Source organism: Leguminivora glycinivorella, chromosome 10 (genome assembly GCF_023078275.1).
Source record: "Leguminivora glycinivorella isolate SPB_JAAS2020 chromosome 10, LegGlyc_1.1, whole genome shotgun sequence".
Lineage (NCBI taxonomy): Eukaryota > Metazoa > Arthropoda > Insecta > Lepidoptera > Tortricidae > Leguminivora > Leguminivora glycinivorella.
In genome coordinates, this window is record NC_062980.1 from 2,946,467 (window position 1) to 2,961,822 (window position 15,356).

At 34.9% G+C, this 15,356-nt stretch overlaps 1 protein-coding gene and 1 long non-coding RNA gene across 3 annotated transcripts in view; one reads left to right on the top strand and one right to left on the bottom strand.

Annotated features, from left to right (window-relative positions):
* Positions 1-15,356, bottom strand: part of LOC125230699 (mucin-5AC) — a 209,465-nt gene that overhangs the window by 108,269 nt on the left and 85,840 nt on the right. The window contains exons 2-4 of one of the 2 annotated variants that reach the window (XM_048135955.1): positions 13,025-13,079; positions 12,260-12,445; positions 11,340-11,491 (exon numbers count right to left, since the gene is read on the bottom strand). In XM_048135955.1, the coding sequence (XP_047991912.1) occupies positions 11,340-11,491; positions 12,260-12,445; positions 13,025-13,079 (393 nt within the window). Of the gene's footprint in view, positions 1-11,186; positions 11,200-11,339; positions 11,492-12,259; positions 12,446-13,024; positions 13,080-15,356 lie in introns of those variants that run through there. The other variant, XM_048135956.1, reaches the window with a different exon arrangement.
* On the top strand, positions 1,853-6,056 carry LOC125230700. Its single transcript, XR_007177548.1, has 6 exons — positions 1,853-2,526; positions 2,818-2,920; positions 3,262-3,382; positions 3,640-3,710; positions 4,162-4,245; positions 5,888-6,056. It is a non-coding gene; the product is annotated as an uncharacterized LOC125230700 (long non-coding RNA).

Consider the following 15,356-nt stretch of genomic DNA (forward strand, 5'->3'; position numbering starts at 1 on the left):
CAGGACACCATGAAATCTCTTCTGAAGACACGCTGCAAACTTGATCACAATTAGCTTGAGAGCTTATTCTCGAATACAGCAAACTACTTTTCCTATTTTTTTTTCTTTTCTAACTTGACTAGTCCTTATTTGACCGATCAGTAACAAATTTTAGAGCAATACCTACTTCCAGTTTTTCTCTTTTTTTTTTTCCTTGTTTGTCATAAATAAAATATTACTTAAATTGAATATCACAAACACTTGTTATTTCACTAGCATTACTAAACATTTCACCAAATCACTCACTGAAGTTTTCACCGCATGTCTCCACTGTCCTTGCTGATCCACTATGTTCAATGACAGAAACACTACTGTGGTAAGAATCTATCTTAGGTTGAAACTAAAGCTAAGTTATAGACGTTCCAATAAACAGAGGGAAAGATAAAATAAAAATCACAAGGTCAAAATATTTTCCAAAAATATTTGCCAACTAAGGTTGCAGGACCATCTAGGTACTTTAACCATATGAGACATACGTCTCATTTACGTTCACCTACAATTATTATTATTATTATTATTATTTTCCTCTAGTATGATGTCTGATCGCTAAGTGACTTTAAATTTTCTAACTCAAAAATTACTGCAGACTATAAAACTCCGTCTTGTTTGCTCAATAAAACTAGAATAGGGTAAATTAACTGGGGTTTTGAACACTTACATATATGTATTTTTCTTGATCGGCATTTTCTGTTCCATTCTTCTGTTTAGTGTGGCATAATATGGCACCACTAACAACATAATCATATTGAAAATCTTCAGTAACACATTGGTCCTATGAGCAGGTATAAATAAGACCAGGCTCAAAAACTCTTACTCCTCCGTTAGTTGACATCAAAAGCCGGGTACTTCAACTCGAACGTCCCACGAAATATCTCAATGTTCACTTCATGTTTTTCGCGTCCAAACTGTTGCTAACTCTGTCTCCATGTACTCAAGTCTTGCACTATTGCACTAACACCTTTTTTAACTAACTAATTATGGCCTAAAACTAATTGAAATTACTATGTTTTCACTAACAGAGCTCTTCGTTTCAAAACGTAGTTAACTCTCACATTTCTCTACGTGTGATAATAAGACGTCACTAAAAATCACACATGCTCCTACACTATCAATTACACTAATTATTTGAAGCTACATAACACTATAATTTCAGTGAAATCGGTTTTCTTAAATAAAATTTAATAACTTCGCGCTCAGATTTTTTTTTCGTAAGGAACTGTCACTGTCAATATTGTCATCCTTAACCGTTTTTTTTTCTTTTACAATTGTCCTCATGGGCGTATTTTCATTGTAAACACACTAATGTGTTTTTAGTAGTCACAAACATTAAATCAACAAAACAATTATTTGATATCATAAATTTAGCCTATCATAATGTTCAAATATTTGACTAGTTATTAGAAATATATAATTGTTTTTTTTTTTTTTCATAATTTAATGAAATCGAACGAAAACTATCGTGTAAATTTGTCAATGCGTAGGAAATCGCGTGTGCGCATCGGTTTACAAAAGTGTGACCACATTAAAAATATATTGTGAGATTCTTTAAGGATCTAACAGACGGTCGGACCGCACTTGTAAGGGGACATGTGTCAGGCCCTATTTACAAAATACCGTTCAAAATCTACACAACTTGAATAGTTTGATGTGATTTAAGCAATAGAAAATTAAATTAACAAAATCTTTTGTATTTAAATACATCTATTGTATTAATTTTACTATAATGAAGTAGAGAAAAATGAAGTAAAGTTTTGTAAATGACAACACCGGACAATAAATTACTGAATTACTGAATATCTTTTGTCGAAAATTGTATGACCGATCAAGCGTACCAACTTAAAAACAATGATAGTTTGTGTAATGTCACCGATAGAACACCTTTTGGCGAAGATATATGTTATCTGTGGTTAAATTATTTTCTCTAATCTATGTCATGCTTACCGCTAATCCGCTCTGTTCGCGAAAGAATGGCAGATCCGTTTTTGTTTTCTATAAGCTCGTCATTAATTACGCGATCTACAATTAGAATTATTTAAATATTTGTTTTATTTTAATCGGCTTAAACAAACGACAGGCAATTCGGCGCCGACGCCGGTCATGTGCCGTCCATATTCGCCATTTTGTCATTTGTCCTTTAAGTAAGAAAATGCAAACAAAACATTATTTGCCCTAAACACGCGTTACTCTCAAATAATATTGCCGAATGCCGACAAAGTGATCTTGTTTTATCAAACTGAACTCCGAACTGCAATTGCAATGTAATTTTCCGATAGCGAAAGTGAGGTTATGAAATTGACATGACATTTAGTGAATGCAATGCAATGGACATGTGTTTTGTTGTTTTTCTCATCAAGATAATAGAAGAATCTAGTGCTCATACTCATGATCTAATGAGCAAACAGCCCATGCAAAGGATGTCTTATCGGGCTATGCCTCAATTGATAAAGTGAACTAATTGCCTACTTCAAAAGCAGTTTTGCATGAAAGGTAAGCTTTTGTTTTATTATTTGATGTGTTTTCAAACTAGTCGTCGTTTTCGAAACCCAGCAGAACATACTTGCGAACTACAACGACTAGACCGAATATATTGGTGAAATGTTGCTTATTTCATTGTTCTGTCGTCAGATAAGTTATTGATAGTAAATTTCCCACGTTAATTTCTGACTTTCACATTGCCTAAGAGGATCTTAAATATTCTAAATGTACGTGAAATAGTCCTAACTGTCAAAATATATTTGCTACTTTCAAAGAGGTTTATATGGTTGTTTGATTTTTCAGTCAACATCTAATTGGAATTTACAATGCCCGATATTTCTACACATCTGCCACAAATTTTATGGAAAACAATATTTATAGAAACTGAACATACCTTGGTTAAACGGTAAGCATTAAAAATATGTTCGACTAATTTATTTGATCTAGGCTACCTAACTGTTCTTGGAAATTGTAACGTTGTTTCCGTACCAACATATAAACTTCTCAATTATTTTTCTGAAGCGCTGGCTTATGGGCTATGGAAAATAATATTTGTAGGACCTCAAATGAATGTCATGGCATTTAAAAATAGGCATTGAATCTTGTCTAAACTTTAATTTTGTATTTTTCAAAGATAAAACTTGACGTCTGATACTTAAATAAAATTATGTAGACTAAAAATCCAGACTTAGCATAGATTTTATTTCTGCTACATTGAGTTTAAACAATGTATGTATTAATTTTCAGTATATGAAATGGGTAACCATCCTCGAAGAACATCAACCAGCTGTCGGCAATGTGCAGGTGGACTGAGGAATTTTCCGGTGTGTCCTTTATGGACTGTACTCCGTCTTAGCACTATCCTCAAGTAAGTACAAAAAATCATTGCCACTAAACAGCTACCTTTTAACTTAATTAACTCTACTTAGTGAGTAAAACGACTCGACAGGAAATTTTACATAGAAACATGGATATGGTTGTTCTTCTTCTTTTTTTTTTCTTAACCATGAATGGCCTAGATAAATATAAACAATCTTAATGATACGTATTTATTAATAAGATTCCTTAAACATACATACACCCTTTTTTTTTTTTACTAATTTTTTTTCATATATACAATTTCAGGTTTTACCCGAGAGGCCATGCTTCAGGTTGGACCGTCTTCCATATATCTACTGACTTCATATAAATGAAAGGTACTTATGTTTTATTATAATAACACGTTCTAATTATTAAATTTAAAAGTGAACAGCTCATGGCATTAATAATATTATATTTAGAAAATTGAAATGAAGCGTAGAGCAAAACGGCGAGGCATGAGCGACCGGATAAAAATCAAACTTAACTGACTCATCATCATTTTATTGGCTAAGCAACTACAGCTTCGTGTAGATATGCACTGCAAGGCAGGGGTTCTCAAACTTTTTTATTTTTAATTTCCTTTTTGTAAATTTTGCTGTATGCATTGTTTTTTCTGACACAATATTTCTCACGGGCGTGTCTTAGTTCCAAAATTAAGCGACGCGCCCCCGTGAGTAGATAAGTGAAATAATATTGTTCCTATTTGGCAGAACCCCACTCTAAAACTAAACCCTTTTCTTACGCTATCCACATGAACATTTCTAATGTCTGACTATTTCCTCTCAGTCTCGCTGATCTGCACTACCAGCTCGTTCAACGTTACTGAACAACAAAGTAATCCGACAATCAGACTGGACCCGGTCATGTTAGGTAAGTTTACATACTTAATGCGTACCACATACTACATACTTTTTCTGAACCTCAGTAAAATATGGTTTTATAATGATAATAGTGCTTATTATCTATGCCTACTTAACAGGAATATTACAAATTTCAATCAATTTTCATGAAATTATTTAAGCAATTGTGACAATGATCAAGCAGTGGTGGAGTTAGGGTATGGCGAGGTACGACCTCCCAGATGCTGGTAATTTCATAGGAAATCTGGTAACGATTGTGTAGCTATTTAACATAACTAATAAAATATGTATGTTGGCATATGCCTGATCCGTGACAGTGTAACGTTCCGTATAAAAGCTGTGTACACAATCTACCGAACATAATAATTGTATGGTTTTACACTTACTATTTTAGACTAACCTACAGCTTATCATGTGAGATAACGAACTCATGTCATATGAAGCTATTGAAAATCTTGTTTATACATACATACTTATTTGTATTACTACAGTAAAAATGTATACCTATAGAAAGTTGAAATTCGTACAGTGGATTTAATTTATTGAAATAATTGGCAGATATAGGCTACAGTGACCTCTCACCATCAAGAGGGACGTATGCTTGTTTACTACGGATGTAATATGAAAATGTGTGATGACTTATAAGCTAATGAACTTAAATTAGTCCTAATAGATTAATACCTATATCCTAACAGACAGACATTTGTTCTCATAGTGAAAATATTCAGTATAAAGACTTTGTCAATTTATTGTATGATGTATGAAATCCTGTGAGACAATACATATATTATAGAGTTACAACTGAAACGCAAACAAACCATCCATCGAAGGAGGTACTGTCATAGTATAACATGCGTGTAGCTATTCAGTATTCATAGAAAAATGGCGGGACGCCCCATATAATATTGTACTTCAGCGCGACAATGAATAATCGCGCCCCCATAGCCATTAGACTAGAGCCTATCTTCTTGTATTACTAGGTCTTAAATCTAGGGCTTAGGTATCCTAGATTATTTTAGGAAAATAACCTTACATCTAGACTGTAGTTATCCTGCCTATGAATGAAATTCTGTATAACAAGCCTGCTAGGAATATGTATATCATCAGAGTGTCCATAGACTATATAAAACAGCATCGAAGCTATCCGATCTCCGGTGTGAAGTGCAAACGTGATGTTAGCTTTCAAAATAACCCTGAAGATGGCAGAACCTGCTAAGAAAATGTACTGGGCATATAGAGAACTATTTGTTTTAACATGAAATTCTATTACTATTGTACATTGTGTACACACTTATGTTTCCAATTCCGGTCACGAGGTGGCAAACTCTTCTAAAGTGCTACAGCTCCGCGCTTCCTATTATTTTAGATACATGGGTATTTTCTATATAAGTACCTAGTATTTCCAGTACTTGCCCTGCCTATACAACAGCCATAAAACATACATTAAGACACAGAATAAATAATAGTACTACGCACAGGCGCAAGGGAACGTCAAGATGCGCCAATGCCAACAATTGCTACGTAGCAATGCAACCCGAATCGCCTATTGGGGACGATGTTTAACCACTACGACTATGAACTAATTTCCTAGAAATATTTTTTTGTCTTAGTTTACTACGCTACTTTACTTTTATTACTATGTTTTTTTTTAGATACCAGTGGAAGGAGATGAACATACAATTGACTCCGCATCGATGCATGACTTCGCCCGGAACGCGGCAAGAACCAACAATGGAAGAAAAACTACAGACGTGTTTATTAACAATAAAGTTATTTTTGTTTTTATGAAATAGCGATTGAATAAAAATATTAGGTATATGAGTTTTATTTAGAGATGAAATAAGTCAGAAATACAGCACACCCACTCGTCTTCACAACAACAAATGTAGCCTGGTAAGGCTAATAAAATAAGGTTATTAAAATTCTGGTTGCTCGGCACCAAAAGTAACCTTGCAACGGCTACTTCCTATTATTTATTTGTAAACCTTGGTATCCAAGATGTGTTCTACAGAGCACATCTTAGATCCCTTGGGCACGGAACCAAATGTAACTGAAACCTCCGCTCTCCTTACTTTTTTACTTACTTACTTGACTAAACATACTTATAACTAACCCTCCTTTAAATATACCCCGTAAATTTGGCCTTGTGATCGTCTAGCGTGAATAAGTAGAACCCTTCGACGTGAACCGCGATAACCTAGATCCTTTAATGAGTATCAGCTGTATTTTTGACTAATTTTTAAATTTTTATTTATTTATATTTTAAAGAAGAATAAAAGTTATTGTAGCATAATAATATAGTGTTATAGTAGAGAATTTTATCAGATTTAGGCCTAGAAAGTTATGAGTGAGAAAATTAATGACGTGATGAAGGAATTTTAGAATAAAAGTTAGTGAGTGAAACATACATGAAATAAATATTAAAAAATATTTTAGAAAACATCGGCTACGCTCTATTTTCGATTCCGGTTTGGGGTGAGAACTTGCGATACCGTCTGGAATCCTTAGGCCCAATCAAACCACATTATCGGGCATCCTAAGCAAGTAAGCCTGAAGGGCTATCTATCTACAAACTAACCCCTTTTTTATTTTGTTTCTTTTTACTAGCTAAACCCCCTTTTCCCCAATACTGCTAATAGACCATAACTTCTCGATCTTTCTAATGTTTTATCGAAACACCGAGCAGTTGCTAACTTTTATAAGAAATAAGTAAGTCAAACTTTTCTAAGCTTTAGACTTTCCATCAGTGGACGGCGCTCGCATGCCACTGGGCCCTATAACAAACAAATCCTTTTATTCCAAAGACAGTTTGTTTCCCTAGCCAATTTGATAGAATTTACCTTGAAAAACTAGTTAGCAACACTAAGTGTCCCGCAGCCACACCGAAAGATCAGAAATTGCTACCATAATAATTAATTTCACTCAAATAAATTAAGTATTAAGAGATTTTATAAATTACCAGTTTTACCACATATTTTAAGATAGTAAACACCACATTTAAAGTCCATTTAACCCATATAAATAGTAGTAGTTAAATTATTTCTCCACAATACACGTTGACCAATTATATTCCAAGACCAATCATAAAAGAACTCTACTTTCATAGAAATAGTGTGTGACTTTACCCTAGTCCTATCGTTTTCCCTACTCTAGCATATCTGAAACACAGACCATCACTTACCATAGATCTAATGTTCAGAATATGCACAAGTGTATCCCTACCATAAGCTGTACAGTTCAGCCAGCGAAGCTGAGATAGGCAACCTATAGGCTTGAGTTCTGATCCCCCCCTCTGCTTTTGCCCGCGGGCTAGGGTAGCAGAGAGTAGATCGCCCTATCCGCGTATATATCCAGTATTCTAGGACACACCAGTACCAGCCACATGGGAGACCCAGCTGCGACCAAACTTTACTTAGATATGGATCAATCACAACCGAAATCCCCAGCGACCAACGCCAGCATGGACTAGAGCACCGAGTAAATAAATATATATATATATAGGACCCCAGCCTCAAATACTGCCGACTTCAGTGAGCAAGGATTACTCCTAATGCCTTTCGTCAATCGTGAAAGTCCTCTCTTCCATCTAACAGTTGGACTCTTTGAGACTGGTGAGAAAATACGCTTTTGTAAGTATAGAAAAGCGTCCAAGCCCTCCACTTGGAACAAAAAGACCCCTAAACGCCTCTTATTTGACACCGTAAGGGAAGAAGCGCCTAGCCGGACAACAGTCTGTCACAAACAATGATCTGGCTTATAACTTTCACAAAATAACCCCATAGAAAATTACTAAATTCAATTTTACTGACCAACTAAACAAACGAGTGAAGTTTCCTTTACGTGCTATAATCTAAGCTTAGTTTTGCAAGAATTACTCCCTACAAAACCAAACACAGACTTATCTCCAAGCACCAGCCATACATCGACCCAGTCTTTGTATTGCTAAACAGTACTCATGAAACAAAGCACAGAAAACTTCACTATACACATTAATTTAAATGTAACACTACACTATAAATAGAACACTAAAATAACCCCACAACTGACGGTAAAGCAATTCCACCACAGGTCCAAGTCCAACTGTACGACGATATTGTCCCCGCACAATCAAACAAAGACACAATTTCAAAGTTTACAATCACTTAGAATAATTTCCAAGTAAAAACAAACAGAGAAATAATAGCAGAACAACTTCACTCACCAGTATAACACACGAAAGCCAGAGACACTGTTAGTCTTGTGGATATTGTAAGAATGACGCGCGTCGGCTCGCTCCGACCCTTTTATAGATAAAAATGAGCGACAAAAGAGCTACAAAAGAGCGACAAAAGGGCTACAAAAGGGCTACAAAAGAGCGACAAAAGGGCTACAAAAGAGCGACTGGCTACAAAAGAGCGACAAAAGAGCTACAAAAGAGCGACAAAAGGGCTACAAAAGAGCGACAAAAGAGCGACAAAAGGGCTACAAAAGAGCGACAAAAGAGCTACAAAAGGGCTACAAAAGGGCTACAAAAGAGCGACAAAAGAGCTACTGGCGACAAATAACAATGGATAGCCGCTAAATTACACTTATAAGAAAAAGGTCGTAACTGTTTTGTTTACTAAGTCGTACGCCTTAGGCATTAATGTCCAAGACATCTCAGCACGTACGTTTTTGCTTCTCAATAGTAACATCTGCATGATTGCACGTGTTTTAGAGTGAGATGGAGATATCTTTTGTTGATTCCTAGTACGTAATGAAACATTTTATATTGTGGTAACTATAAATATGCAAATATTACTTTATCAAAGGTTTTTAACTAGTTTTGTAAATCAAATTTGAGGCAAAATATCATTTTTGTTTCTAAATGCTACAATAAACACATCCTGAAAGTATACTACAATCATTATGAACTTTTATGACTTATAATTGAAATCAAGATATAATATTGGAACGCCACTCAGTTGACAACTGTCAATGTCAGTATTTCATCCATGTGAACGTAGTTTGTTGATAAATATGTTTTTCCAACCTGTTTTGCATCAAATAATAGTGAATTTGATGAGTGAAAACGTGACTATACATGTGATAAAGCTTCAAATATATTATTTGTCAAAATATCCAATGAAATCCCAAAGAAAATATGCACCAAGAAAGTTGGTCAAGGAAAAGTTGATTCGCCGTAAGTTTTATATGTAATAACGAGTCCATTTCCTCGTCATAGACGTTTGTTCTGTTACAAGTGAGATGTCATTGCGATATTAATTATACATCTGTCAGTAAAATAAATGTAGTCGCTAGTTTTTTAGATCTACATATTATGATTTAATCTATGGAATCAGGCGTTACTTTGCGGAAAATCCATGTTAATCATAAACTAGAACATTCCTTTCCTAATCCGTGAATAGATAACGTGCAAGTCAATCAGTGCTAACCTGTTATACTTACTTGCGTATTTTTTGCATGCAATTAATTTTCCCACCCTCCCACCGCAAAAATAAAAATAAATACGCAAGTAAATATAACAACCCACCATCAAAAATACAAAACTCGACACGTGTTTCGCCTCTCTACGAGGCATCCTCAGGAGCTGATGTTGACGGTCCGAAGTTCCGCAACTGACAAGTCAGTCAGTCAGGTCAGGTCGGGAAAATTAATTGCATGTAATAAATACGCAAGTATGTATAACGGGTTAGCACTGATTGACTTGCACGTTATCTATTCGCGGATTAGCAAAGGAATGTTCTAGTTTATATTATGATTTGTTTATGCGGTTTTTTGAACATTTTTAGTTGGTTTTTTACGGTGTTTAATTAAGTAATTACCTACATATTAGTTAAACATCATAAAAATCAACTAAATATCTTATTGATTGTGAAAATGAATATCATTGGAATCATTTCATACTATAGTAAAATAATAAGGTAATTTATTGTTTGGAATTAAACGTTTCTGGAAACAAAACCGTCATATTTGTGACCCTTAACTTATCCAATGCACATCGTACGCAGATCTTATATTAGACGTACATTAATACTCGAATCGGGCTGGTAGGTCGTATCTCCGTACATCTTCGAAATTGGTGGCAACTTTAATGTGACGCCGTAAGATCTATATTTGTATGGTGAACTTATTATTCTGTAGACAATACATCCTATTCAACGTTTGTGATGAAACTGATGAATGATAATGTACGGTAAATTGTCATTGAAAGTGGTTTTTGATGTCTAGAAATCTGAATATCTTGCTAGTCTAGATCTTTCTAATGTAAACTAGGTACTCATCATTACAAAAACAGTTTATTGAGTGTGTTATTTGTTGCCAATTTGAATCGAAGTATAAAGTGAGAGTTACCGTTATGTCTCAGTTAAAAAAGCCACCTCGTATAATTGTAATAAAAAGATCTTTTTTTAATAAAGAGACATACCTACAAATACAAATTAATTATACATTGTATTTTTTTTTATAAATAATTCGGTATGACATGATATTGGCTTACTTATAACTTGTTAATGTGACTACGCAGGTGAAAGTGTCGTTTTGCCCACCGACTCTCGTTATTTTTTATACGTCGTGTACCTAACCATAATCATGTAATCTATATGACTATCATATTTTTCATCTTCATCAATTTCATCACGATGGTTGACAGATTTATGACTTAATTGAACAGGATGTATAGCATCCTGCAGCAATAGCAATAGGAACATGAAACGTAGAACTTTTATGGTACTATTTCCTAAATAAATTGATCAGTCGTGTTGCGTGATAAATCATTAATCATTATACAATTCAATCTTCAATTTTGCGAATAAGTGTCTACTGGAAAATGAGTCTGTGAAAACCGCTTCCTAGCTGCTTTCGAGACGACCATGGGCAAAAATTGTGTTGAACCTTCCACTGATGGCTTGCATTGTCTCAAATACCTCATCATCCTGTCTACTCTGTGAGCAGTCTATCCGTATTAGGTACCTTGATAGCGTTCCGTACGTACTTCTTCCGAACTGCCTTAGAAGCGGTCATGGGCGAGAAGCGTGTCGAACCCTCATTCCACCCGCCGATAGTCAGCACGGTCTCGAAAACCTTACTGTTATGACTACTCTCTGACCAGTCCAGCGGTATTACCTTGATAGCGTTCCGTACGAACTCCTTCCGAGCTGCCTTCGAAGCGACCATGGGAGAGAAACGAGTCGAACCCTCATTCCAACCGCCGATAGCCAGCATGGTTTTCAAGTTTTTGTTGTATGTCTTCAGACCCGTGAACTTGGCGTAGCCACCTGAAGGAGAAATAGGGGTTAATAAGGACGCTTAGAAGGTCAAAAATGTATTCATTTATTAATTTCTTAAGAAACAAAATAATGATGAGGCAGGTATAAATAACATAATTAATATACTTTGACTAGTTCATTTCATAAAATATTTTTGATAAAGAATTTTTATTACCTATTAGCAGAATTTACTAAAAATAAGGGAACATATGAATTGCAAATCACAAAGAAGTGTGAATTTTCCTTATTAATACTACCTAAACTACCATCCATAATTATCGACTATTAATTTTTAAAACCAGTTTCTCATTAAATTAATAATTTATCAAATCAATAAATACTGTAACAACAAGTTATGGCTGCATAACCGGACAGCTAAAATAAAATTCAGTTTGTTAGATAGTTCACAAAATCAAAAAAATTAATGATTTAATATACCGACTACAAGGACCATTTCAAAAACGCACCTGTGCCATTTTTTTTAAAGTTGTCTACCCCACTTTTTTGGATCTACTTAGAAATTTTTTATGTGGTTTTCACTCAGAACCGCAAACTTTCAATCGTTATAGGAGAAAAAAAGTTTCCCAAGGTTTTTTCCCATTCCGTACCATTTTTTCATTCATTTACATTTTTCGAAGGTTTGAAAAATGTATGGAAATCTTGGGACATTTTTTCGGGATCGAAAGAGCTCGCGATGGTGAGTGTAGATCGCGTAAAAATACCCATGTTTACAGAAACAGTGGGATGGACTTTAAAAAAAAAAATAGACAGTCTCACCTTTTTCAATATCCTGGTACTTGTCGAACGGTTTCAGCGTGTTATCCTTAGTGAAACCTCCGAAGGCGTAGATAAGATGTGTGCAGAGGTAGGGGTTGATGTTCTGGGGGTTGAACCGCGCCGTGCCGGGCCGGTAGACGGACCAGTTTGTGTAGTAGCACACTACACGGGGCTCGTGTGTCGTGGCTGTAGATGAAATCACATGTTAGATATGCCAAATTAGGACTATATAACTTGTATACTTTTAGGCTGGTTTTAGTGTTACGCGGACCGACCGCACGGAGCGATATAATTATGCCAATTGGTAAGGATTCCAATTACAAATAAAATTTATTCAAAACATTTGCTAGCGAATATTTTACGATAAAATTTACATATACCTACCTGGCGTAAAATATTATTGAATAGCTCAGTCTTATGTAATTATGTTAAACTGACATTGATAAATTCTCTACTAACTAAAAAAATCTTTATTTACATGAACATATTTACATAATTATTATAAGAAACTAAGAATAGGCCCTTGAGGCATTATACCAAGGATACTGGCGACATTTCCTCGCTGTATCGCAATGCTGATACGTTGTGCGAGGAAGTCGCCAGCTCTTCGGTCACCAGTTACCTCAACCTTCGCGATTTCTGTGAACAACTTGTTCGCGCTGGGACTTCATGGACCTAGAGTTTGGTTTGGTGAACTACTTACATTAAATATAGTAGGCCACCAGCGCGCATTCACTGAGTGAATTAAATAATATGAACATTTACCTGGTGTTGCGAATGTGAGAACGGCTATCGCTAAGGATAGCCATGTTGTCACTTCCTGTGGACAAAAGAAAATGCTATTAGTATAAATACGTAAAGCTAAATAAACAAAGATGAGACAATGTCAATTAGATAGATACAATATCAATTCACTAGCTAGGTGCAGTAATTGAGAAGGAAATACAAGATACCTACTTGAATTGAAAGTACCTACAAGATACCGACTGTTTTTACACTAGTATTTTTTATACAAATTAGATTTATATAATTTTATTAATTCAGTTTAGTTTTAAAACAATATTGTTTTTTGCACCATTTGCACCAATAAATTTCTCTGATATTTAGAATAAGATGAAAATTGTACCTACATTGTTGACCATTTAAAAGTGCTTATTGTAAGCAATAGGCTTACAATAAGCACTTTTAAATGGTGAACAATAGTTATTTGTTATACAAGGGGGCAAAGTTGTATTTTAACGCCGAGTGTGGAATTGAAAAACAAGCAAGTAAAAGGTTTCTATAGTTGAACCACGAGCGAAGCGAGTGGTTCGAGAATACATAGAATCCTGAACTGGCGAGTTTTTTAACACGCGAGAAGTAAAATACATTTGCACCCGAGTGTAACACAAAACTTTTCCCCTCACTACAGCGAGGAAACTACAACGCAAAAAATGCGTTTATCACTGCTTCCAGTAGTTCCACAGGTGGTAAATCATCTTTATTACTAGATTCACCTACTTTTATCAATTTTAAAGCAGTTAATTTGACTTTATTGAAGGTCAAATTACTTTACCCACTAGTGGATAAAATGCGTTTTTACCCGCTGGTATTAAAGGACAAAACACGTGTTTCCGAGCCAGTGAGGGTAAAAGAATATTTTGATTGATTGATTGATTTATTTGAATTATTCATATTAATATTATAAATGGCGAAGTGTGTGTGTCTGTGTGTTTGTTTATCTTTCACGGCAAAACCGAGAGACGAATTAACGTGATTTTTTAAGTGGAGATAGTTGAAGGGATGGAGAGTGTCATAGGCTACTTTTTGTCTCTTTCTAACGCAAACGAAGCCGCGGGCAATAGCTAGTATTTGTATATTTTTCTTTTATAAATACAGCAAAGCATAAAATGTGTAATTTTCAGGTACTTAAGAACTGTAGCATAACTGTAAACATTGTTATAGAAAGTTGTTAATTTCACGCATATTTATGCTAGTGATTGACTATCGATGAAATGATGCTTTTCCTGAAAACATCTCCTAGCATGAACCATCTTATAGGTAAGGTACAGCGAGGCAAATCTCAAGGGGAGGGGAGGGTGGGGGAAATGTAAATGGTCTAAATAGAGTGTCCACCGGTTATATATGGTAGGCGTGTTCAGTGGATACATGTAGACCTCAACATCACAGTGTAATGATGGAAAAAAAATGATTAGTTAAAAGTAGTGTGGTAAATATAAAAAGTCAAATGCTTAAGTTGTGTAGAGGTTAATGAAACCAAAGATCAGGTTGTCAATGTCAGACATTTTAATACATAATATTCTGGATGTAATTAGAAAGTATTATGTATAAAAACGTTATCCATTAATTGCGTCATAACATTTTTTTTTTATTTTTTTTTCTTTTATCGACGACACACATTTTTGGAGCCCTTTTCTTTTTATATTTTTTTAAAAGCATAATTTTTAAATTAAATTTTTTTGGAATTCGTTATTTTTATTCTTCTTCATGTTACGATTCTATTTCTGATTTTGCTACAATAAAGTAAGTACCTATTTAAATAACTGAACCAGTGTAGCTTTATCTTTTACACCCCCTGTAAGTTGAACAACCTCTAAAACACATGACATGGCTTAGATTACATAATGATGTTATTTTTACAGTTAGATCGAAGTGGCTATATTAAATTTTTTTGTATTTTTTTTTAAATTTAATATATCATATCGCGCAAAAAACCGAAGGGCAACCATATTTAGCTCAACTCTGCCCTAAGTATGCTACTTTTTCTCACCCTGTCCTATCAGGTTGAAAGACCCTTCTTTCCGCCTGCTCTAACATGTCTCAGCACAAAAACAAATGACCTACGTCACTCTCCACACGCAACTTGCAGTGACAATGCACAATGACATTTCTTGCGCTTGCGCAGAAAACGCCGCTTTGCATATAATGCCGGTTTATGTTCATATGTGTTTAGAGAAGTAGTTAAGGAGGTTGATGACTTGGTAGAAAAAAAGGAAATGTAAATTATGTATGGCTGCAATCACCTTTTAAGAGAGTGACATTACCTCCCGAGGCCCAGAAGTAATTCTTTTGTTTTGAATTTAGAACCCTTTGTAAA